Below are 25,415 nucleotides of genomic sequence, written 5' to 3' on the forward strand. Positions count from 1 at the left end.
AAAAAATTAAAATTAAAAATCAAACCTTTCAACATAATTAACAAATTTTTATATATCTAAACACAAATATTAGCTAAAACATTAAATTTTTGCACTGTCAAACTCAAACAAACACACCAAATCTTCCCATTTGTGGAGAATTTACATATGAATTTACCTTATTTACAAGCATTTAAGACACGATCTGTTACCATTTGAGACGATCTCACCAGTTTTTTATCAGTTCTCTATACCAGTCTCCATGAACGATCACAGACACAACAGCCATAACAATCAGAGATTCTGCTGCCTCGACCACCTTTCCGGTGAGAGATCCTGCTCCGATGGGCAAAAGGAATGCCTCCGCTAGTTGCCTTCCCTTTCTGCTGCTTCCTCCGAGCACAACGCCCCGCATGGCCAGGTAAATGTTGCGTGAAACTCGATTGTATACTACGTCGCCTTCTTGTAAGCTTTTTATCAACATGTTTGCTATGATCTGCTTTCTTGCTTGGAGCCTTTTAGGGTCCGAATCACAATCGACTAAGACAATGCCGAGGGCTTCAACGATCTCCAGTATTCCAACGTTTTCGACAATGTCCAAGAGATTGCAAAGGCGTTTGGCACATGTCGATAATATACTATCGACTTCACTTGGATTGGAGACCAGTCTCTCGTTGAGAAGAATTTGACGCATGACCAACAAGCTGGACATGATATTTCCAAAGTAAGACTATATAAGAATATAGATTATATGACATATATTATCATAATCTAAAACTATACTTTGTAAAACAGGAATACAATAAGATTTCGATTTATATCTTTTTGCTTTCCTGTTTCTCGAACTTTCAAACGTTTTGTTATAGCGCCTCGACTTTCAGTAAATAACTTATTATAGACTAAGTTTTAAGATAAACTATAATTAATTTAAGGAAACAAAAAGACTAAACCCTATAACTAAAATAGAAGATAATTTAGTACCAAAATAGAGCTTAAAGGTAAGAGCTGCAAATTTCACCAACCTGGTAGAAATGACGATGATCCTCTGAAGTCGAGATTGAACCGTCCTGAGCCTGGCGAGATTAAGCTTAAGAGTCTCCGGCAGAGTATCACTGCTGAGCCCCTTTATTTGATTTACTAACCTTAGCAGACCAAGCCTAATTAATAAATCAAGTCTCTCACCCTTGCACTCTGGTTGTTCTTTGCCTGAATACATTAAAGCTCCATTGTAAATCTGATGAGTTTGGATAAAAACGAAGTCGAAAAGAAGAATACGAATACAACATGACAACTGGAGTTACCATGGCTACTTGTTCCAGAGGTTGGGCTGATGATCTTTGATGGAATCAGACTACTTCCTCCGGTTCGTATGGTAGATGGGAGGTTCTCTGGCTGAACTCCTGCATTTTTTGATATAGCAGAAGCCACAGAATCAGTGTGTTCTTTCCACTCCAGCTCCACGTTCGGCCATACAGATGAAAGCCATTGCCTTGTGAGAGGCAAAGAGGTAGCTGCATCGGCAGGCGAACCACATCGCTTAGAAAATGAACTTTTCAGATACTCCAAACCAGCAGGGCTCTTGATGAGCGGTTCCACCATCCTTAAATGTGTATTTGCTATTTCTTCTTTTAGATTCTGCTACCAAATATAGAAGTTCAGTCAAAATCAACGTGGAAAAGTATCTTACAGGCATAACCAAACAATATATATTTCCAACTAGCAAAACCAGAAACGTAAAACCATTTGTTCGTCCGATAAGTGAGAAGAAAATATGTTTTCTTTGGAGTTCTAGAGGGAGACACAGAAGAAACACAGAATGGGATAAAGAAAGATCACACAGCTCTCCCCAAATGGAGACTCCGCTATGCGCACTTTTCCTATTTACGCTATATCTGTCATCTCATTGCATATATAATCAAAGCTCCAAATGCCATTTAGATAGGTGAAGGTTAGGGCCTTGGGTCATCTCATTCATTAGCTTCTGAGAAAGATGATACCCCTAAAATATCATAACCTGCCTTTTGGCTGAAGATAATATGATCATAACATCACTGCTTTAGAATTTAGTAAGAAGTTGGACAGGAGGAAAGAAGCTTGAGAATTAATTGCGGAGCATACTATGGGCAAAACAGACCCATTTGTAAAATTCCATGAATGGACATCCCAGCGCAGCAGCAAAGGTAATTGAGAGAATGATGAAGACTTTATTAGGAGACTGATGAAGACTTAATCATGAGAATAGGTGGAAGAGGAAAATAACAATTACTCAATCTCCTATAAAGGACTCAAAATCCATGTTTAAGGAAACTCGGACACTGATACCATGCTAATTTTTTTTTTTTTTTTTTTTTTTTTTTTTTTTTTTTTTTAAAAAAAAAAAGAACTATACTTGGCAATCTGTTGAGGAGGTTTCACAAGAACAGACTGGTTCTGGTGATAAGAAGTTCAAAACGAAAATGGATGGGGAAGTGTTACACCTTTGAAATGGTTTACTTCGATCATCCCTTGCATATACTTGAATTGGAATTGTATTTAACTGTATCCAGAATTTGAGGTAGGAAATACTAGACTAAAAACGGACCTGAATCTGATGTAGAATGAAGCGTAAACCTTTGACCATCAAGAGAGCGAATGGACGCTTTGAGTTCTCTCCAAAACAGGAAACGTCTCCCAGCTCTTCCATTAACTTCTGGTAACTTGCTTCCATCTCTTTCTCTTTCGCTGGAGCGGAAAGCTTTTGCAGTGTGACTAAACTAAAGTCCAGCAGTTGTTTGAAGTAACCCACATCCGGGGTTCCTGAATTTAGAATCTTCAACCACCAAAGAAGTGAAGGACAAATTAGTGAGAGAGATCGATACTCCATTACCATTTACCATTTAATGTGGCCACCAATTGTTAAATAAATATTCAAATTAGATGTACCTGTGAAACAATTTCAATATCAATTTTCTCAGCAATCTCTGATCTCCAGGACGGCGGAGACATCTCACACAATTCATCCCTGACCTCCTTCAGGACCTTGATAACCCAACTGAAATCAGGCTCATCTTCTTCCATAGACTCCATGATGCCATCCCAAAATGCTTTTTCCATCGTCTTTTTCAGTTTTTCCTACGTAAGTCAGTATAATAGCTAAGTCCAGGAATCACAAATGCATGCTTCCTTCGCTATTTGTCATTTACATATCAGAAAAGAGAACGACACATTCAGAAGTGCCAACCTTTAAACTGTTTTCAGCTTCAGTTGGAGCATTCGAGGAGACTGTAAGGAAATGGTGATAATCATGGACAATCTCATTTGCAACCAACTCATTCTCAGTGACTAGCATTTCACTGGAGCTTGTAGGTTGCTCTGCAATAAATTTGACAGAAGGAAATTGTCATTTTACTATAGGAAAAAGAATTAAAACATCTATCTTAAGCAAGATTAGTCATCATTACAGACAAATAACCAACAAAGCATCCAATATGCTATGCAGACCTGGCTTAGAACTTTCTACTGGTCGGAACCCTGGAGAATATTCAGAATTGGATTCCAAGGAGCTTGACCCTGCAACTGATGAAGAATTTTCTAAACTGCCAAGTTGTTGTAACTTTTCTCTCTGTATCTTCTGCTCTTCACTGACCTACCATCAACCAGATGAGTCCAACAAACCATTAGCCAACTAGGATTTAGTTGCTCAAAATGCTATAGAAACTATAGCCAAATTGAATTACCTGTGTATCATGTGCGATATTACTATTATCACCTTCCAATCTCAGCTTAGAAGTTTGTGCCATAAAACTCTCCAACTGGCGAGCAACACCCTTCATGTTCTCCTCGAAAAATATAGCATCCTTGTCTTTCCACACCACAAAGTGATGAAGGTAAGAGCACCATCTTTTGTCAAATATCTCTAATTGGGATCTAATCGAAGATGGTGTTGAAGATTGCTCCTCATGCATGGTTCGTAAGGGACCCTCCAATATAATCTTAATCAACAACTCAAATTCCTGAACAAAATTTGATGCTGACTCCAGCAATGCCTTTTCAAACTCACTCTTCCCAATAAAAACTGTCTCCGGATGCCCCAATATCATATAAGCAAAAAGCACTACTTTGGCAGGGTACCTAGATAATTTAGAGGGAACCTTTGCAGCTTTCCTGAAGCCAATAGTCTGTGATCTACCTGTCTTGTTTACTTGATTACTGCTTCTGCCATGAAATCCAACACGCTTGAGAAGGTGATCTACCTTCTCCATGCTTAATTTATTTCCAGAAGTTGTTCTCAAGATTGAGAATCTACTCTCTAAGCGAACAAGTAAAGCTTTCACAGTTTGTATGGTTGCAGTTGCATTGATCTTAGAAGCAAGCTGCTCAAATTCCATAGACTTCACAGATTCTTTTGTAATATCTAATGCTTGAAAAGCTTTTGCCAAAGCAAAAGTAGTTTTTCTCGTTTGTACAAAACTCCTCCAGCACCTGAAGATGGGACAGATTGCATTATAATTCATAATATTTCAAAGGAAAAAGAGATGAATGATAACTGAAGGGAAAGTAAGCAGGCAAAGCATAGATACAGAGTCAAGCTAAAACTGAACCAGTATCCTTGACAACAATAGAAATAGTCACAATTACACTGCATAGCATTAGGTTTCAAATCTTCCTTTCTCTTCCAAATCCTCCTAAGGCCAAACCATTTCTTCTACTCTTACTCTTGATGCCTCAAATTGATGTTCCAGCCCCTAAGCATACTTGCCCACCAACAAAGGGAACATGAATTTATTCTCCCGTATTACTTCCTTCAATTGGTTCTTAGATATAGAAGAAGAAACAACATGCGCGTCAATTAGATTTTTCGATTATATGGCCAACACAAATGTTTAGAGGTTCATTTAAATCACATAGGAGGTTTATTTCTTCTAGCATAGATCTTGTTGCTTTGCAGGTGCAAAGATGTCTTGGCAATGGAACTCTCACGTCTTTTTGGGCATGATTCCTAGTTGAATTATGGGGTAGCTACTACAGCCTTTCCTAGAATTTTTCAACTGTCTACTAGCCAAGTATTACAGTTGCACAGGCTTGGACTTCTTCTCATGATTTAGTTTATCTCATCTTCTTTCAACAATCTTGTAAAGTTTGGTGAATGACTCTTGGCTATGTCCTCTTGATTTCTCTCCAAAGCATTCACAATTAAAGCTCTCAAGTGAGTAAATTCATGATATTGTTCCTGACTTGAGCAACCTCTTTTCGGTGATTTGTAAGGACTCTTATCCTAAGAAAATAAAAAAATTCTTATGGAAACTTAATCTTGGTGGGATTAATACAGCTGATCGGTTGCTAAGGAAAATGAGATGGCATCTTTCCTTCATGGTGTGTGATGTGTTCTTTTTTTTTTATATACTTAAAGCATCCTTCACATCTGCCCATTGTTCATATGCTTTTCAATTTTGGAATATTTGGTGTTCTTGCCTTGGTCTTCGTGAGACATCCCTTCCATGATGCAAAAAAGACATTATAATTGGTGATAAACAGAACTTTCTCCCGCATCTATGGTGTGAAAGGAATGCAAGGATTTTCGAGCATGGTTTCTCAACCTTCGATAACTTCAAAAACGATGCAAAAGCATGGTTTCAAGCAATACAGACTAAAAATAAAATGCAAAAGCCTAAAATACGCCAAAGAAGATGTAGAACTACCCTTTTGTCACTCTTATCTTGATCGCAAGATGCATAACATAAATGATCAAACTGTGTTACTTGATCACCATGTCGAAACTTTCAATACCACAGGTGAAGACCGAATCATACCAAGCAGTCGAAATTACGACAACGCTAACATCCAAAATATCTTAATGGGAAATTTTTAAATTATAGTAAACAGGCTAGAACAGAATTCAAAAAATGAAGAAGTATAAGGATCTTGTACCTTGCTATAATTGCCGCTGGGTCCTGCTTAGACATCCCTTTCATATTAGCACGAACAATATCACTTGTTCTTCGTCTCTCCATCGAATACCCAGCTCTTTGTCTCTTGGCCTACTCGCACATAGAAATAACGTTCTTATATTCTTAAAAAAAGAAAAAAAACAGAAGAGGGAAAACAACTGAAACGACTCATGAACGAGTCGGGAACAACTTTTCTATAGAAGAAATCGAAGTCTATTGTAATTCAAACGAAAAGGCACCCGGCGATGGTTGTCGCTTAGCATTTCTTGGTTTTTATTTTGGGCAACCGACACAAATAAATTCTATAACTTCCTTCAAAACAAATCAAGGTTGGACTATCTTTATCCAGTACGGCACGTCATACTGAAGAAAGAAAACCAATCGGAATACGTATATAAGAATAATAGGGCCCGAGATAGAAACCTGACGACGGAGATCAGCCTTTCGGAGCTTGGCTTCAATCTCTTCCGCAGTAGACGGCGCCTTAGACTCCATTAGGCGACGGCTAAGCCTGCGAGGCAGTTTGGGAGGAGTAGATGACGATGCCGGCGAAGGCTCGTCGTCATTTGCAGGAAAATAAAGCGCTACTCCGCCCTTCCTCTCCGACTTCTCCTCCAGTCCCACAGCCATTGAACTGAAACAGTTCGAACAAGAATTCACCAACTTAACCGACTCGAAAACTTCGATTTGATCAAAGCTTCACAAGATAAAAGCCGATCTCACAGATTCAGCTGCGGATTTCAATTTCGAGGTCTCGATTTCGTCGTCGAATTGCAGAGATGATTTCTGATGGACTATGGAATCCAAATAATTTCTTCAGCGCATCTGAGCATTGAAAAGGAGAATAATGATGGATTTGGATCGCGCCATTTTGTTCTAGATTCTTCGATGACCTTTTTGGCGTTCGAAAATTTTGAAAACTCGAGAAACAGCTGGATTTTTTTCCTTCCTTATTTTAATAATTTTCATTTACAAACAAATAAATTCGTAGGTTTTTTTTTTGTTTTTTTCTAATGAATTCTTAATTCATTTTGATTTTAATACTTTTAAAAATTATCTTTAAGAACATTTATTCTGATCTCAACTTTTAAAAAATTATTATTTTAGCCCTTAAAAATACCAAATCGATAGATTTAAATATTTTTAAAAATCATAAAATTTAAAAAATAAAAAAAATAAAAATAAATATTTTGTATATGCATATTAAAATAATTAATCTAACCATTCATCAAACTTTTTAATATTATATCTGAAATTTTGTAATTTTGAAACGTGATACTGATAATAATTGTATTTATTTTTTTTTTAATTTAAAGGTCTTTTTGTAATTTTTAATAAAGTTTAGAAGTATTTTTTAAGTATTTTTTTTTTAAAATAAGTGTATTAATAATTTAAAGGTCTTTTTAAGTTTTTTTTTAATTAATTTAGCATAAATGGAATTCTTTATCTCTGGTTTTGCAATAACTTTAGTACGGAAGGCCCATTGGGCCGGTTAGTGGGCTACGATTTAAACGCAGCCCAAAAAGTGAGCAACAGATCCAGTACGGTGGGCGCTGGCCCATTGAATTGCCTAAATAAGGCCCATACTCAAATAGTTTTAGGTTAAAATTACTTTTAAAAGTTATTTTCTAACAAATATTTATTGGGTAGTTGACTTTTTATTTTTTATTTTTATTTTTTAACGAATTTTTTAATTTAAAAAAGAACGTAATTATTGAACTAATTTTGTTTATGAGAAGTCTCCAACCCATTAAATAAAATAAACTAATCGACTTCTTCTTGACGGTTTGTCAAGAAAACGGTAGGTTCAATGTGGAATTCGTCAAAAATCCTATTTGGGTCTCGATCAAGTGATTGGGATATCGATCGAGCAAGTGTTAAGAGGGCAAAAAACTTTTATTGTAGCATAACATAAGGCATTTTGTTATTCTGGATCCTGTGGCCGATGATTCGCTAAAAAACAATTTTTAGAGAGATTCTTCATCGATCTAATAACCAATTACTGATCAATCTTGAAGACAATAATTCAGCAGTACAGCCTATAATAAAATCATAACGTAAATAACTTAGTGCTTTATGTGGATGAATGTCGGCCCCATTAGACAAGGAGGACTGAATGTCCTAATCGAGGTCTTGTCTAATATAAACTATATTCACATAACATAATTCAACAAAAATCTATTCAAAATTTAGTGATATTGTGACAAAATTGAGTGGGATAATGAATCCGACGCGCCTACATATCAAACGAATGGCCACTCGCTGAAAATAACGCTTCATAGCCAATGCGATTAATATGGTTTATTGAGGAAAGTGGACTGAACGCGCGTGGCCTTCGTCGGCCTCTTCACTCGCCGGGGGCCCACCCCTTTTCTCAACTTTTTTCAATTCCGTACGTTCACTCTCATTTCTTCTAGAAGATTACCTTTTCTTTTTAATTATCGCTTTCTTTATGAAATTTCATTTTTTTATTATTTATTCCCTACTTGAATTTTCGAGGACAGATTTACTTCCTATTTAATAAAAAATAATTAAAGTGAATTATTTTAAAGGGGGAAAAAGTTAAATTATGAGTTTACTTTGAGAATCTATTTAAATTAGTCCTTTTATTTTCAAAAAGTATATTACAAATTTATAAATTTAAAATTTAAATACCCAATAATTTTAATTTTATGTCCCAAACTAATTATACATTTTTATTAAAAAAAAATCAAATAAGTCTTTAGAGGACATAATTGCTGGTTTGGAATTAAACGGTATGCTTAATCTTCAAGCTTATAAACACATTAGAAAAATAAAACAAAATTTATTTATTTATTTTGAAACTAAAAAAGATATGAATTTTGTTATTTTGTGTCGGCCAAAGAGGTAAATAATGAAAAGAGATAAATTGTGAGTTGGTGAATTAATATGTAAATAACTAAATATCCCAAAAATGGTGGGTCCCAATGCCCTAAAATAATAGGGTCATTTCCAGCAAATGAAGGGATGCTGATTGCTGTGCCCATTCTCTTTCTTTAACCTAAAGACAAAGGGCAATGGGCCATTGTGGAAGCCATGTGACTCTCATTTAAACTGTCCCTCTTTTTTAAAATTTTAGTAAAAAAATAAAATAAAATAAACAATAAATCCCCAACCTTAAAATAAAATATATTATTGTTTGAAAGATATAAAACTAACCCGTTGAACTATGATCGATTGACCATTAGTCATCACTCTCGTAGCTATCAAATTGTAAATATTTCTAACTTCAATTATGAAACCCAAGATATTGTGCCTAGTTTGTCTATTATTACTTGCAGGATCGGAAGAGGTAAATAGATAAGACTTACCAATTACTCGACCACGAGGATCCCAAAAGCCTCAGCACATCCTATTAAAAGTTCAGAGAAAAATCAAAATTAATGCACGGATGAACATTTTTAAGAAACTTAACAAGGCAAAATTTGAACTCATATTTAATAATTTAAAATTTTTACCACCTCGAAAATTACAAGGGAAATAATCTTACCTGCCAATTATGGGATTTTTATTTTTATTATCCAATCCTGCCAATCCTGCCAGTCTGACACAAGTAAGAATTAAAAAATAAAATAAAGAAAAAGGAAAAAAGGTGGAATAAGAATAACTCAAATATATTCAATGATTAGGCTGAAAGAAAGGGTAATAATAAAGAAAAGAGAAAGCTACGTATTTGGTTAGACAAAAATTGATGATTCCACTCCCCTGGGTACCATTCCAGAGACAGGAAGGATATGTTGTAGCGGTGCGGTGGAAGAATCAAAAAGAGGAGTGGAATTATTATTATTATGTTTTCATCCAAATATGAGAAGCTCAAAAAAAAGTTTGCTCACTTTACCTCTTTCTCTCTCTCTCTCTCTCTCCTCCTCTCACCATCTCTCTCCTTGGCCGAGAAATGTATTGATGAAACTGCACAATGTAGCCGACAGATTAGTACCGTTCTATATACCAAAAAAAAAAAAAAAAAAAATGATGTAAACTCTCCTCCTTGGTCGGAAATGAATCGATGAAACTGCACAATGTAGCCGATAGATTAGCATTGTTCTATATAAGAAAGAAAAAAATGATGCAAACTCTCCTCCTTGGTTGGGAATGAATTGATGAAACTGCACAATGTAGCTGACAGATTAGCACCGTTCTATATACGAAAAAAAAAATGATGCAAACTCTCCTCTTTGGCTGGGAATGAATGAATGAAACTGCACAATGTAGCCGATAGATTAGCACTCTTCTATATACGAAAAAAAATGATGCAAACAATCCTCCTTCGTTGGGAATGAATTGATGAAACTGCACAATGTAGCCGACAGATTAGCAACGTTCTATATACAAAAAAAAATATATAATGATGCAAACTCTCCTCCTTGGCTGGGAATGAATGAATGAAACTGCACAATGTAGCCGACAGATTAGCACCGTTCTATATACGAAAAAAAAAATGATGCAAACTCTCCTCCCTTGGCCGGGAATGTATCGATGAAACTGCACAGTGTAGCTGACAGGTTAGCACCGTTCTATATATAAAAAAAATAATAATAATAAATAAAAAAATGATGCAACTATCTTATATTTGTACCTTGTAGTGTTTAGAGATGAAAATTTTAGAATTCACGTCCAATAGTAATACCGAACAGTAATGATGAAGCAGCCCTGCTGGGGCAGCTCGATGTTCGATAAATTCTCGTCCCTATCTAACACAAGCAATTCACAAGTCGCCAAAGTTGGTCTCTCTCAGTCTCTCTGGCTGCTTGCTTAAGTTTCCTTACCTGTTTTGCTGTCTCTTCTTTCTCTCTCTCTTCTTGCTTTAAGTGCTTGTTCTCATTCATTATGGTAACGTTCCACCAGAGTGAGAGTAGCATATTCAAGGAACTTCACTTCTACTCATAAGTTCCTTTCATTTCTTCTATAATCTTCATAATTTCTTACAATTTTCCCAGCAACCAAACAGCAGGAACCATCACTTTCCCTTCTTCTTACCCAAAAAAAGTACGGTGAAAGCTTTCTGTTCTTCCTTGAAAGACCTACAATAAGAAACCCATTAAGATTTGTCAGAATTTATGGTCTGTTTGAGAAGGAAGATGGAAAAACAGTAGAGGATTCATGGAGCAAGATGAACTAACTTCCTGTAGGTAAGATTTAAAGATGAGAAAGCAGTATGTCAATATATGGAATGATATGCAAACTTTTTCCTTCCACTTTCCTTCCATTATGAGCAATAGTTTTGCTATGAGTGGCTTTGAAGTAAATCTCTTTTCTTCTTTTCTACTAATCATGAATATCATACATCAATTATGGAGAAAAATCAGGCAAAAATGACATCCTAACGTAACTCTGTCTCCTCTTACACAGCTGTTTTTGTTTTTGGTTTTCCTTCTTTGATTCATTTCTTTTCATCCAAAAACAAACACTGGTTTTGTGTAATATGTTTCCAGCTTTTTGAAGCTTCAAGGTTGATGATTTGGGAGTTTTTGTTATTCCTTTCCTTTGATTTCAGGTGTTTGGAGTGTAGTAGAATGGAACTATCCATCATGGATTAGATTACACATATATTGAGGATTCTCAGCCTCCTTAAGTTGGTATTTTAGTCTCATTTCTAATGGAGAAGAGCCCAGTTTATCCCCTTCATTCCCTGTTGATCTTTCTCTTCATTTTGAGTCTCTTTGTTCCAAGTTTGCCTCTTTCGACCGAGACTCGAGCATTGCTTCGTTTCAAAGAGAATCTCAATGATCCAATGGGGTTTCTTGATTCTTGGATTGATTCTGAATCCCCTTGTGGATTCTCTGGGATTACTTGTGATCGGGTTTCCGGGAAAGTCGTAGAGATTTCCTTGGAAAACAAGTCGCTTTCTGGTGAGATTTCTCCATCTATTTCTGTTCTGCAAAGTCTCACAATACTTTCGTTGGCCTCAAACCACCTTTCTGGGGAGCTTCCCTACCAACTGATCAACTGTAGCAATATTAGAGTACTGAATCTAACTGACAATGAAATGGTTAGGAGGATTCCTGATCTTTCTCAGCTGAGAAAATTGGAGGTTCTAGATCTATCAATCAACTTCTTTTCTGGCCAATTCCCAATCTGGGTTGGAAATTTAACTGGATTGAATTCTCTGGGGCTTGGTGAAAATGAGTTTGAGGCTGGTGACATACCAGAATCAATAGGAAATTTGAAGAACTTAACTTGGCTATATCTAGCAAATGCACAATTGAGAGGGGAAATACCAGAGTCTCTCTTTGAATTGAAGGCCTTAGAGACAATGGATCTTTCAAGGAACAAGCTTTCTGGTAAACTCTCCAAGTCAATATCCAAGTTGCAGAATCTGAATAAGCTTGAGCTTTTTGAAAACAAGTTAACAGGAGAAATTCCACCAGAGATTTCAAACCTTACCCTTCTGCAAGAAATTGATATATCTGCAAATAGTTTTCATGGGCAGTTGCCAGACGAGGTTCGGAACCTCAGGAATTTGGTGGTTTTTCAGTCGTATGAAAACAACTTCTCAGGTAAGTTCCCTGAAGGGTTCGAAAATATGCAAAACCTTATTGCAATTTCAATCTATAGGAACAATTTTTCTGGAGAATTTCCAGCGAACTTCGGCAGATTTGCTCCACTCCTCAGCATCGACATATCTGAGAATCAATTTTCAGGGAGCTTCCCCAAGTTCTTGTGTGAGAATAGGAAGTTGCAGTTCTTACTTGCTCTGGATAATAGATTTTCAGGTGAGCTGCCACTTTCTTTAGCTGAGTGCAAATCACTGCAAAGATTCAGAATCAATAATAATCAAATGTCTGGCAGGATTCCAGATGGGGTATGGGCTCTTCCTAATGCAAAAATTATTGATTTTAGTGACAATGAGTTTACTGGAGTTATAAACCCAAACATTGGTCTATCTACCAGCTTGGGCCAATTGATATTGCAAAACAATAAGTTTTCAGGTAACCTTCCATCAGAGCTGGGCATGTTGACAAATTTAGAGAGGCTTTACTTGAGTAATAATGACTTCAATGGAGAAATACCTTCTGAAATTGGTTTCCTCGGGCAACTTTCATCATTCCACCTGGAAGTAAATTCTTTGAATGGATCAATCCCATTTGAGATTGGTAATTGTAAAAGACTCGTGGACATAAATTTTGCTCAAAACTCTCTTCGTGGTAGCATTCCATCTTCATTTTCATTAATCAGCTCTTTGAACTCGATGAACCTCTCAAGCAACGAACTTACAGGTCAAATCCCAGAATTCTTGGAGAAAATGGAACTAAGCTCGATAGATTTGTCGGGAAATCAGCTGTTTGGAAGAGTTCCATCCAGTCTTCTAGCAATGAGTGGAGACGAAGCCTTTTTGGACAACAAAGAACTCTGTGTTGATGAAAACTACAGAGAAAGGATAAATACCAGTCTGGTTACTTGTACTGGAAAGCATAGTCAGAAAGGGGTGGTTGTAGATAAACTTGTATTTTTCAGTATGATAGTCTCCATCTTGGTTTGTGTCTTAGCAGGGCTAGTGTTGGTAAGTTTTAGTTACTTGAAGCACAGTGAGACTCGCCTGGAGACCAATCAGGAACGGGACCATCAAGGAGCTCCAAAATGGAAAATTGCATCATTCCATCCAGTGGAAATTGATGCAGATGAAATATGCAGCTTTGAAGAAGACAATTTGATAGGGAGAGGAGGAACGGGAAAAGTTTATCGGTTGGATCTGAAGAACAATGGCGGTACAGTGGCTGTTAAGCAGCTCCGGAAAGGAGATGAAATGAAGGTTTTGGCAGCAGAAATGGAGATTCTGGGAAAGATAAGGCATAGAAACATCTTGAAGCTCTATGCCTGCTTAATGAGGGAAGGATCTAGTTATCTAGTTTTTGAATATATGACTAACGGAAACCTGTGTGAAGCACTTCAGAGACAGATCAAAGGTGGACAGTCTGGATTGAACTGGAATCAGAGGTACAGGATTGCATTGGGAGCAGCAAGGGGAATTGCTTACTTGCACCATGATTGTTCACCACCTATAATTCATAGAGATATAAAATCAACCAACATACTTCTTGATGGAGATTATGAACCAAAAATTGCTGATTTTGGAGTTGCAAGAGTTGCAGATCAGTTCCTAATTGTTTCTGAGCACAGCACTTTTGCTGGCACTCACGGTTATCTTGCTCCTGGTGAGTTTTATATCTTTCCAATCAACCTCCCCATTTTTTTTCTCATTATATTTTCCTTAACATGACCTTTCTCTCTGCAACAAAATTTATATCCTACCATTCATACATTAATAACTAGTTAAAAAAACACTTCATTCATGGAAGTAACAGCTTAGTCCCTAAACCTTAGTTTATAATGATGTACATTCAAAATTGTAACAATTTAGTCTCTCTGAACAATTTATTCCTATATTTAACAATTTGTAACAATAAAACAAAAAAATTTACATGCTTAGATTGATAAACTAATTTATGGATCAAACTTGTTCATAAGCTATAAAGACTAGCTCATTTACGTAATAAAAAATGATACTTATATCGATGAAATTTATCACAATAGAGACTAAACTGTCATAAATTTGAAATTATAGTGACTAAATTGTTACATACTAAAGTTTAGGACTAAATTATATAAAAAAAAAAAATTAAAATCTAGGAATTATATCAGTTTAGAGACTCAACTGTTGATTTTATGAAGTTGAAAGACCAAGGTTTCATTCTGATCAACTTGCTTTCTTCTTTTGTAAGAAGTAACTCGAAGCTTAACTTGTTTCTGCTCTATTGATACAGATGTATTGTGTTTTTTGTTCAACATTATCAGATTCAAGTTGAACATGAAAATAAGACGAACTAATTTCTGTAACAACTTTCCTCTACAGAGCTAGCATATACTCCAAAAGTTTCAGAAAAGAGTGATGTGTACAGTTATGGTGTGGTGCTATTAGAATTGATTACTGGAAGGAGACCAATAGAAGATGAATATGGAAAAGAAAAAGATATTGTCTACTGGGTCTCAACACACCTCGATGGCTATGACAATGTCCTCAAGCTTCTGGACATCAAAGTTGCATCTGAAGTCGTCCAAAATGACATGATTAAAGTCCTGAAGATTGCTGTACTTTGCACAAGAAAGCTTCCATCACTTCGCCCTTCAATGAGAGAGGTAGTGAAGATGCTGTTAGACGCTGATCCCTACTCTTCTTCAACGTCCCTGAACAACAATTCAAATAAAAACAGTAAGGATTTTGTTTAGTTCTTCAACAAGAATGTAAGATTAGTCTTTGCTGTAATGATCAAAGCACTTGAGATTTTTGCGGCCGTGATGAGAATCTTTGCCCATCACATGTAAGAGCAATAACCTGTGCCCAATTAGCTAGCTCCGAATTTTCAGTCAGACCTTAGCATAAAACTAAGGATAATATATTTGTAGAGCTCATCAAATGAAGTGTGCATAAGAGAATTTTCTTTTTTGAAGACAGCTAAAGTTATCTTCCTCACATTTAAAAGAACAAAGTTTCTGTTATATGTAACTATATGTGCTATCAAGAACATGTTCCAACTTTCAAGTTGGAAGTGTCACAACAGAAAATTATCGAGTCTTGTATTTTTACCGATCAAGAGAGTAAGTGAAAATTTACAGTATCTTTGATGAGATCACTCCGACCGTAGAAAACATGGAAGAGAACATACTGCGTATGAGAAATGGTATTAGATGCTGCTTTTCAACAATCCATCCACCAACCACCTCCCTGCAAGCAATGGTGTCAATGTGAACATCTACAGGCATGTTTACAACAAATTTGATGAAAGTCTCAATTCTTACAAACAGCAGATTTGTTTGGAAACTGTGTGTTAGATCCAACACACCATTCCCTTCTGCACGAGGAGCTCTTGTTGTCCTGCAAAGAAAAGAAGAGACACATGGGCAAGAGATAGGAGGGATCAGAGAAGACAAAATGAAAAACCTCCACCTCACAAGCCTACCTAAAGATCTTTCAACCCCACTAAAAAATGATATTATTCTTCTCAAGTCAGGCCCCAACAAATCATAAAACAACACGCCTTCCACAAAACTCTTTCCTTGTCACGAACGGGACAGTACATCAGAATCTCCTTGATCAACGAGCAACAGTTCCTGATACGCACCCACACAACCCCAAACGAACTAGAGAACTAATTCTAAAAAGAATGCGTAAACTGACAGTCCCATAAGAGATGGTTTAGATCCTCTTCATGACATATGCAAAGAACAAACTATTGTAGCCAAAGTACAAAGATTTATGCCGCTGGATATGATCTTATGTGTTCACTCTCCCATGCAAGATTCTCCAATAGAAGAATTTACTTCCTAAGGAATTTTAATCTTCTATATAAAGAAGATAAAACTAAGAGACTCTGAATGGAAGAAAAAGGAACAAAGAAAATGGAAGTACAAGTGGCAGGAGAACCCCTCATAACAGAAGAGGGTTCCAGACCCTCACCTCCATCAGTATCTCCTATTGTGTTCTTAAAATAGTTACAATCATAAATTATTAACTGCACCTACCACCAAAAAGTAAGTATAATTTACAATTGTGTTAAAAGTTAGAACTAATGTTTTTGTCCCTCAAATAATACGCATTCCTTATTTTGGTCCCTAAAATTCTCAACCCATAACATACTATCTCAACTCGCTGAAATAGAAGGAGAGACCAGAGACTTACATCGAAAAGTATGGGGTTTTCCCCCTCTTTTGGTTTGTTCTTCAAGTCGTGATCTTAATCCAAAAGAGATGCTACAGTCTATCAAGACGCAACATTTAGTATTATGTATGACAAGACATCTAAGAGTAGGAGGTTTCTCAAACCATTTTTTCAATTTAATTCAATCAAACTTATTACATTATTAAAAGCTGATAATCTCAACTTATGTAAAGATTCCAAATTAACAGTTTGTGATAGGTAATTCATCTCTTGATGACATTTGCTTCAGTGATAATTTTCTCCATTACACAATCAATCCAGTTTCCATTCAACTCTTACCATACAAATCATCGAACACTACAAAATCAAAAATCATATGCTTATCATACAAATTACCTCAGAAAATGAAGCAGAAAGTCCTAAAACTTCATTGCTCTTCCTTAAAATTTCAATTCATTCAATCACTCTATTGATATTGCTCCATAAAGTAAGAAGAAAAAAAATAAACAGGTTTTTCTCGTCTCAAGCCACCCCATAACTACATAATGCTATTTTCACATGTTTATTGCTTCTGTACAGAGCCATAGTACAAATGCAAAGTAATAGATAGGGAACACCTTCCCTACCCACCGAAAGAAAGAATAAATGATAACAACAAAATTCCATTTGACAAGAATGTAATCTCACATACTGAAAAGGGACCTAACCATGGTGCACAGTTATCTATGCAGCCAGAGATTCTATAGCATCCTTTCGTTGCTCTAAAAGTCCTGCTAGCAATCTATCTATTTGATAAAATACATCTGTCTTTGGTGCATTTCCATTCACCTGAGGAGGAGAAAATAGTTCATCAGTAGTATTTTTCTTATAAGAAACAACATTTACACAAGCATCCAAAAAAAAAAAAAAAAAAAAAAACAAGCCCACAAGTAGGGAGAATAATGAACAAACCCACAAAAAGGAGACCAGTGAAGGACCTCGAGTATTGTAAGTATTATATCGATTAACTGATGCAGAATGATCGAGTCAATTGATACTTACTATACAAGTCAGTAATGTTTTTTTTGTCTATAAGAGGCAATTTGATTGATGTTTGAACTTTACAATAGCCATTTACCCCAGACTTCCTCCAAATCTCTCTCTCTCCTGAATGGTGGATGATGGGGGCTAGATTACATACCTTCACTGTTACATCTTGATACATGGAAAGAACATCCTCCACATTCTGGTGATGAGTTTTCAATCTCAGCCTCACCTGAATAAATTCAATTGCAGGGAACACAGTCAATACTTCACCCACGTAATTGTTCGGAAACAGGAAAAAATAGAATATGGAGATTAAAAGGCTTGCCCGTGAATGATCTAAACAAAACCTTATGAAATATATACACCACCGTAGAGAATAATTTGAAATGATAGACCAAGTTAAATAAAGTATTGAAGAAAATACCTTTTCTTCAGTGTCATCAAAGCGCTGTGTAAGTCTGGCAGCAATTTCTTTAGTGTCAGGTGGAGAATACTTCAAATGATATATCTTACCAGTAACGGGATCCAGTCTTCTTCCAGCAACTCTCTCAACAAGAATTTCTTCTGGGACCTACAATAACACGAGAAAGTTATTGTAAGTTCTGGACTTGAAGCTCTGATAACATGTTGCTTAAGACTAGACAATAACAAAAGCTATAATCGCCTTAGCATACAATTCACAGAAGGTAGCGGCATTTTCCTAAAAGTTATGCTGGTACACTAGACATTAAAAATTCAAAATACCAAAAATCAAGATCATATCTGCACATGCAATCCAAATCAATCTGTCGACATTGAATTCATATTTTTCTCCTGATAGAAACCCAACCATAAACAAAGAACAATCAGTACACATCACTCCTCAGTGTTGGCACTTCAATGTAAAAGTGCAAAATTTGAAATTTCAATCAGCATCAATAAACAACCCTTACTTCAAGAAGAATGAAAAGATCAGGCTCAAAGCCAAGTTCCTTAAGAGCAACTGCTTGAGAATGACTCCTGGGATAACCGTCCAAGAGCCAACCATTTTCCTGAGAATCAGGTTGCGACAGCCGCTCTTTTACCATCTATAAGATACTGACAAACATGTTACAGATGAAAATTACCAAATGCCAAAACAATAGTATAGATTTTCCTACCAGCACAACTATTTCATTAGGGACTAACTGTCCTTTCTCCATATACTCTTTTGCTAGCTTCCCATTTTTGCTGCCACTATTGACTTCTGCCCTAAGTAAATCTCCAGCAGCGATATGCACCAAACCATACTGCACATAGGAGAATGACTTGATTCAATCTGCTATTCTCCACGGGCAATAAAGAAATGATAAATTTATGGGAGCACAAGCAAAGATTGTAGGTTATTAAGAAAATGGCAATAACAAAAAATAAAGTGTTAGTGAAGAGAAAACAGATAGGTTCGGTCAAAACATATAAGATTTCAGAGGATATATAGGCATCAAGAAAAATGGAAATAATACAACTCCAATGATTTGGGAACTAATCAATTTCAACACACATTGAATTACACTTGATACTCTTTTTTCCGCAAATAATAAAGAAAACGAGTACATTCCAAATCAGTAAGAGCCAAGAGAAAAGAAATGCTTGGCGGAGGCTCAATTGTTGAAATTGCTTACTTTCTGAGTAATAAGTTCGCATTGTGTGCCTTTACCGGAAGCGGGAGCACCAGATATCATGACTCTAAGAGGCTCTGGTGTTGCCTGAGACGTAACCTGCCAACATATACAAACAAGTTCAATCGAAAAAATTAACAAACCACACAATTAACCAAAACGTTGTTGGGATCAAATGGAGTGAGTTCCCGACGATCAGACCAGAACATTGTACATACTGCAACTAAAACGTGTTTAATTGTAAATTAAGTTCTAGAAATTAGCAAGCAACTCCTGTTTACATTCTATTTGTCCCGGAGTTAACCAAAATAAGTAAATGAATAAATACGCATCCTGCTTTCATTCAATTCGACTAAACTACACCACTAACACTGATAACCTTCACTGCATGCGAGATCAAGCACCAAACCGACTCCAATTAAAAAAAAAAAAAAAAAAAAATCACCGGATCATACAGTTAATGCAGGAGAAAACGTAGCCTTCAGTGAGGGAGAAACATCATAACACGGGAAACGTAAGGTTCGACAGTGACGAGTATACAAGATTGAACTGTTCGAAACGTAAGGGAGGTGAACTGGTTGCCGTTGCCTAGAAGAAGAAACTGGATTCGCGTATCCAACAGCGGTGAAACTGGAATGGAGCGCCATGGTAGAGCTTCCTCCGCCGCTATTCGTCGGAAACTTCGGCACTCAGAGCAGTAGCAGCTTCACTCTCTCTCTATCTCTCCCCAGTCCACAGCGCCGCGCCCTGGATCTCGATTTTATTATATCATCGAAGCGAAACGACCGCCACTTGCCCTTCACTCGTTTTCGTCCACAAGCTCAAAGCAAATTCGCCATCCAAATTTTGGATGTTTATTTCATTCCTTCACCAAATGTAAGATATTTTACATTAAAAAATTATAATTAATTACATAAAATTAAAATTTAAAATATATAAAATATAATTAATTACGATATTTTAAAATTGAAGATAGGTAATATTTTTGTTATACATAAAAATTTAATTTATGACTATAATATGTCGGGACTCAAAAGTTTATTGACCTATTAGACATTACTTAAAGCTCAAGGACCAAACCGATACAAATTTAAAAGTTTCTATATTAAATTTGTGTCTACGGGTGTGTACGTTCGAAACCCTGAATAAGAATTTTTTCCCTTTCCGCATGACAGCGTCTTCTTGCTACGAGGACGTTGCATGAAGTAAGACCGCTCCTTTACATGATTGAGTACCCGTAGACCCACTTGATCGAGTACCCGTAGCTTTGTTGGCATACCCACTTGAGAATAGGAGTATCATCCCTTAGTTCTTAACAACCTCGGGAGCGTGTATACACAATAGTGGACTCTTTTGTCGTTTAAGACCCTCTTTTAACAGTCGTAGTATTCATATTTGATTGAAGGGGTATTTTTGTAATAAAAAATTAAAAACTCGTATAATTTCATTCAATTAAGTCAAACCTTTGATCGACTTTAAAATATTGTATATTATCGATAGTAAAAGAAATTTGAGTACAAACACGTCGCTTTGAGTTAAATTCACGAATCAATTTAGAATCTCAGTTGACCTGGAAAAGAAATAACGGGACTAATAATTTACTAAATTAATTTATAATTTTTTAATATTTATTGAAAATTCAAATTTTTTATATTTACCATAAATTCGTTCTTTTTTTTTTTTAATATAAAAAAAATTATTTGTTTAATTTTAAAATTTAGATAATAATAATAATAATAATAATAATGATAATAATAATGGAATATTCGAATATCATTGGCGGCGAGGTTCGAGATACGCGGGAACAGATTCTTCGGTTTGGTGGGGAATTAAAAGGAGAAGCCATCGCAGTCTCCGTCTTTCTCAACAATTCATATTCCGGTAACTGATTTCTTTGCTCGGAGATGGCTAGGGCACCGACGACCGCTGCCGGAGCGTTAACGGCCTCCTCCCCTTCGCTCACCACCACCGTCATCTTGGCCAACGGATCCTCTTCCTCTCAGCCACCCGAAACCCTAGTGCTTCGTCTCAATCGGAAGAAGAAGAAGGTCTCGTGGAAGGAAGGGACCGTCGACAACGAGTTCATGCAGAAGAAAAGCTCGAAGAAGTGCTGTATATTCCACAAGCAGAAGCCCTTTGACGAGGACGATAGCGATCAAGAGGATGATGAGAATCACCATCACGGGGATGGAAGCCCTTGCTGCTCTAGGGGAAACGGCGGGGATGCTTCCAGTAGAGTCAGTTGATAGTGCGGATTCTGATGTAAAGATGATGTTTCGAAAGGTTATTGAATTTGAGTGTGTGCGTGTTTCTTTCTTTCTTTCTTCTTTTTCTTCTTCTTGAATCGGATTGGTTGTCAGATTATCTCATTACACTCAATTTTTTCGTCGGAGTCACCGATATCAGAATCTGCTCGACGAACGATACGTTATTTAATTCGAATCGTCGTAGGTGGATGTATATTGGTCACCAGTTTACCAAATGAAAGTCTGCATTTCGTTTCTCGATTTCGATCGCCTGGATTATCGTATACGTTCTTGATTATTGTTGTTGTTGTCATGAATTGGATTTTCCTGCAGTTTATTTGGCCAGTAGCGGCTATAATTACACGGGAATTTCGTATTGATGATCGATCCCTTTGTCTGCTATCATTCTGATTCGGGTAGATTGGATTTTCGATTGGAAATTGATAGATATGATTCTCTCACCATATTTCCATTGTCAATTGCCAGCTTTTTCAATGACTAATAGTGAGCTTGAGATCTAAAAGTAAAACCCATTTGATATAGAATGTGTGTTGATTGTTTTAGTTTGTGCAGTTGTTTAATATCTGTTTGAATTGCAATCGTTATTTGCTTATTATAATCTCTGTTAACTGTTGTTTGCTCTATATGATAGGACACTCTTCCGTTTGTTTCTCTATTGATCAAGGATTTTTCTTTTTGCTATCTGATAATTTCCAGCCAAGCAATCTCATCAAGAAAATTTTCACCCAATTAATCACTCTCTTGATCAGATAAGCTTGTACCTTTAAGGCTGTAACTACCCCACTGATTGTTTTATTTGAAAGTCCTCTTCTGTAGATGGTAGTTTTCGAAGACCACGAATTCCCATAGCAATTGGGTTTATGGATTGGGATCTCTAGTAGGCGAGAAAATCACCCGTTTGATCGAGTAGTTTGTGACCATATCCATACGAACTCTTCCTTATTCCTTCCTTCGACCTGAAGTGAACCGAAGTTTCTTGAGTTCATGCAGAATGAATATGTTTTTGGGGTGAATTGAATGAAGTTTCTTGGTTTGTTTTGTAATCTCCATGCAACTTGGAAACCTAGAAAGGTAGGGAGCAGGATAGACCAGATCTCATTTCAAGTAGAACTAGAACAAAGGAAATGATATTGGACACGAACAAACTAGAAAAAACCGACTTCTCACTTCCTAATTGAACTTCCCGATGCTCGAAAAAATTTGTTTTCTGAGTTAGTTTCTTATACAGAATGATCCCAGTACAAGGAAATGAACCCAAATGAAATCAACAGAGATTATAGTCTCAGTCTTCAATGTATCCTTAGTCACCACATCAGTGCAAGTGCTAACCAAATCATTAATTGCTTTGTTCTTTGCTGCATACTCCTCCAGATTGAATTTATGCTCAATTGGAAGGTACGTGATAATATTTCCCTTTACACATGCATCTGTAGACAGTGGGACAGGACTCTGCAGCTGAGCATTTGAAGCTCACCATCACCCTTTTGCACGGAAAACATGGTCCACATGCATGGGAACAGTCTGGGAGGCTGGATCCTGTAGGGTATAACTCCATACCAAGTGCTTCTTCAGTTTTTTCCTGCACAGGCATACATGACAAGGAAACTGAATTAAGTTCTTTCCTGTTAGCATGTTGTCATGCTTCGTCTTGTTCGATGAGCATCTATTATTCATGTTTTTCCTATTCTTGTCTCAGATATATTTATTTTCTCACAAAATGTTTGATACGAAGTGGCGAGGAGACGAAGAAAACACGGTACCTCCTGGTGCGTTGAACTGCCTACTGGTCTGTGAGTATCTTCTACATTAAAGCTCACTGAAATATCATACACTTAAAAGGCTTAGGGATATGAGTGCATTTTCCTAGCAACTAGAATAGCAAAATAAGTTGACAAAAACCATATAGATGATGATTTTTCTTACTGTGATCCCAGCGGGTCGATGCATCAAGACGTCTTCCGATCATTAGTATGATGAAGAAAATCCAGAAAAGTAGAGAAGTTTGAGCCACAAGTGGGAATTTCCACATTGCTGTTTGATAATGCAAAAGCCAAAAGGATATAAGAAGTGGTAGAGATCCTAAAGGAGGAGAAATAGACTGCAAAGTTTGTTGGAAATGTTGGTGACATATGGTTTAGTATGCAGTGGGCATTTTATGGTGTAAAAATGGAATAAAGGTTAGTTTTTAATGTGGGAAGAGGTACATCTGATTCACCTCACATGATCCACGGCCCATTTTGAAGGTTCACATGTTTTCGCAAGTAAACTCAAAACACTTTCTGAAACTTTTAATGAACTGTGGCATTTGATCTTATACGTACGAAGGTACATATTTTTTACTCTTAATAGATCAATTTTTGAATTGCTGAATCTTTGGGTCTGATATTTTGAAAATTTAAGAGCATTGTCCCTTGTCATGAGTGGATTTATCTTCCCGACGTTGTGTTACCTTTTGCTTGTATGCCATATAACATCGCTTTCAAACTCCCTTTTAAAATCTCTCTGTCTTTGTTTTCTAAAACCTTCTTCTTAAATCGAGGCTAGAGGCTTGAGCATACATTGCCCGGCCGTAGGTGACGTGAATACAAATTGGCTTGACTTACTAGCTGCTGAGAAGTGCGATTCTGACAAGTGGATACATTTTTATCTTCATGTGTTGTGTTGCAATGGTAGGTAGATACATTTATAGTCAATGTGGTTTCAGGTGTTCAGTCTAGGGGTCATTTTCCAGTTGGATATTGCCAACAACGTAAGATTGGGAAATTCTGTACATGTAATTGAAGCTGCTTGAATTGTCTATGCTATTTAATGATTTTTTAATTTTAATTTTTATTGTATCTTAAAATTATAAGTATTAGAAGACCCTGTTTGATAGGTTCTCCAGATCCTTTTCTTTTCCAGATAAATGGAATGAAATGAATTTAGAGCATTTTCTGTTTAGTGGGTTTATTTGTAAAAACAATATTCTGATTATGTTTGGATTTTTAGTGTTCTTTAAGATTTTTAATTTGCAACCGAACTATAAACCAATTCTTTGTTTTCATCCTCCTGTTTTTGCAGATTTTTCTGGAGTTCAAAGGTCTTGACTCTTGGGCCCATATCTTTCGGGTTACGTTGATTACATTTCTTTATGTTATTTGTACCCGTAACGGGTTTATAGATGAGTGCTATTGGAGTAGTTGGTCTGGTTCTGAACCTACGTGCCTATGACTCCGTTTTTCAGGAATCCTTTTCCTTATCAGGATCGAAACTTAGAAAAATGGTTGGGACAACAAACATCCAGCTCGAGGAAGGGAAATCGACTGACAGAGGACATTTCTGTTTGTGGATTCCCAACCAAAGGCAGCATTGCACTCTAAGTGATTCTGTAAGTAACAATCTGTCTGTGTATATGATTATCAACGCTTTGTTAAGTTTCTTTCACCCCTGACCTTTTCAGCTCTGTTTTGTTGTCTTTTGAGGGAGGGGGTGAAAGGAGGATTATAGTCCCAAGTGAATGGGAAATGGGGAAATTATTTGGGTAAAATGGTTCTCTCTCTTGTTGTCTGTCTAAAGAACAAAAGTGCAGTAGGGTTTTAGTTGCTACACGACAGAAGGAGTTCACGTGTAGTGTAGTGCAGTGGGGGAGCAGAAATTGAACAACACTCCTCCAATGTTTATTATCAGTTCTCTCACATACATCGAACACTTCCTTAAAAGCTTAGAATAGACGAACACGTCTCCACAATGGTATACTATTGTCCTTCCTTAAAAGCTCAATACTTCCTTAAAAGCTTAGAATAGACGAATACGACTCTCCACAATAGTATAATATTGTCCTTCCTTAAAAGCTCAATACTTCCTTAAAAGCTTAGAATAGACGAACCCGACTCTCCACAATGGTACAATATTGTCCTTCCTTAAA

General features: G+C 36.5%; 5 protein-coding genes and 1 long non-coding RNA gene across 6 annotated transcripts; 2 read left to right on the top strand and 4 right to left on the bottom strand.

Annotated features, from left to right (window-relative positions):
• Window positions 1-26: 26 nt before the first annotated feature.
• Window positions 27-6,836, bottom strand: LOC111808569 (uncharacterized). The gene is made up of 10 exons (XM_023694651.2): window positions 6,330-6,836; window positions 5,887-5,996; window positions 3,696-4,440; window positions 3,460-3,604; window positions 3,200-3,330; window positions 2,902-3,090; window positions 2,561-2,788; window positions 1,281-1,614; window positions 1,002-1,185; window positions 27-683 (listed from the first exon to the last, which is right to left on the bottom strand). The coding sequence occupies exons 1-10, from the start codon at window positions 6,534-6,536 to the stop codon at window positions 206-208; spliced, it is 2,751 nt and encodes a 916-aa protein (XP_023550419.2). The 5' UTR covers window positions 6,537-6,836; the 3' UTR covers window positions 27-205.
• Window positions 6,837-9,031: 2,195 nt separating this feature from the next.
• LOC111808591 (uncharacterized) lies at window positions 9,032-16,564 on the bottom strand. Its single transcript, XR_015411484.1, has 7 exons — window positions 15,884-16,564; window positions 15,723-15,798; window positions 15,511-15,648; window positions 14,922-15,110; window positions 9,766-10,948; window positions 9,418-9,471; window positions 9,032-9,279 (listed from the first exon to the last, which is right to left on the bottom strand). It is a non-coding gene; the product is annotated as an uncharacterized LOC111808591 (long non-coding RNA).
• Window positions 10,917-15,377, top strand: LOC111808568 (uncharacterized). Its single transcript, XM_023694649.2, has 3 exons — window positions 10,917-11,056; window positions 11,422-14,080; window positions 14,779-15,377. The coding sequence occupies exons 2-3, from the start codon at window positions 11,524-11,526 to the stop codon at window positions 15,150-15,152; spliced, it is 2,931 nt and encodes a 976-aa protein (XP_023550417.2). The 5' UTR covers window positions 10,917-11,056; window positions 11,422-11,523; the 3' UTR covers window positions 15,153-15,377.
• Window positions 16,565-17,092: 528 nt separating the features above from the next.
• LOC111808584 (adenylate kinase, chloroplastic) lies at window positions 17,093-20,068 on the bottom strand. The gene is made up of 7 exons (XM_023694672.2): window positions 19,700-20,068; window positions 19,248-19,343; window positions 18,747-18,875; window positions 18,540-18,674; window positions 18,032-18,178; window positions 17,762-17,836; window positions 17,093-17,409 (listed from the first exon to the last, which is right to left on the bottom strand). The coding sequence occupies exons 1-7, from the start codon at window positions 19,889-19,891 to the stop codon at window positions 17,305-17,307; spliced, it is 879 nt and encodes a 292-aa protein (XP_023550440.2). The 5' UTR covers window positions 19,892-20,068; the 3' UTR covers window positions 17,093-17,304.
• Window positions 20,069-21,030: 962 nt separating this feature from the next.
• Window positions 21,031-21,751, top strand: LOC111808587 (uncharacterized). The gene has a single exon (XM_023694676.2). The coding sequence runs from the start codon at window positions 21,149-21,151 to the stop codon at window positions 21,488-21,490; it is 342 nt and encodes a 113-aa protein (XP_023550444.1). The 5' UTR covers window positions 21,031-21,148; the 3' UTR covers window positions 21,491-21,751.
• Window positions 21,752-22,606: 855 nt separating this feature from the next.
• Window positions 22,607-23,567, bottom strand: LOC111808586 (protein EPIDERMAL PATTERNING FACTOR 2-like). Its single transcript, XM_023694675.2, has 3 exons — window positions 23,435-23,567; window positions 23,272-23,327; window positions 22,607-23,090 (listed from the first exon to the last, which is right to left on the bottom strand). Exons 1-3 carry the CDS (start codon window positions 23,538-23,540, stop codon window positions 22,896-22,898), a joined length of 357 nt encoding a protein of 118 aa, XP_023550443.2. The 5' UTR covers window positions 23,541-23,567; the 3' UTR covers window positions 22,607-22,895.
• Window positions 23,568-25,415: the final 1,848 nt, after the last annotated feature.

This window comes from Cucurbita pepo, chromosome 13 (genome assembly GCF_057944985.1).
Source record: "Cucurbita pepo subsp. pepo isolate OVF chromosome 13, ASM5794498v1, whole genome shotgun sequence".
Classification (NCBI taxonomy): Eukaryota; Viridiplantae; Streptophyta; class Magnoliopsida; order Cucurbitales; family Cucurbitaceae; genus Cucurbita; species Cucurbita pepo.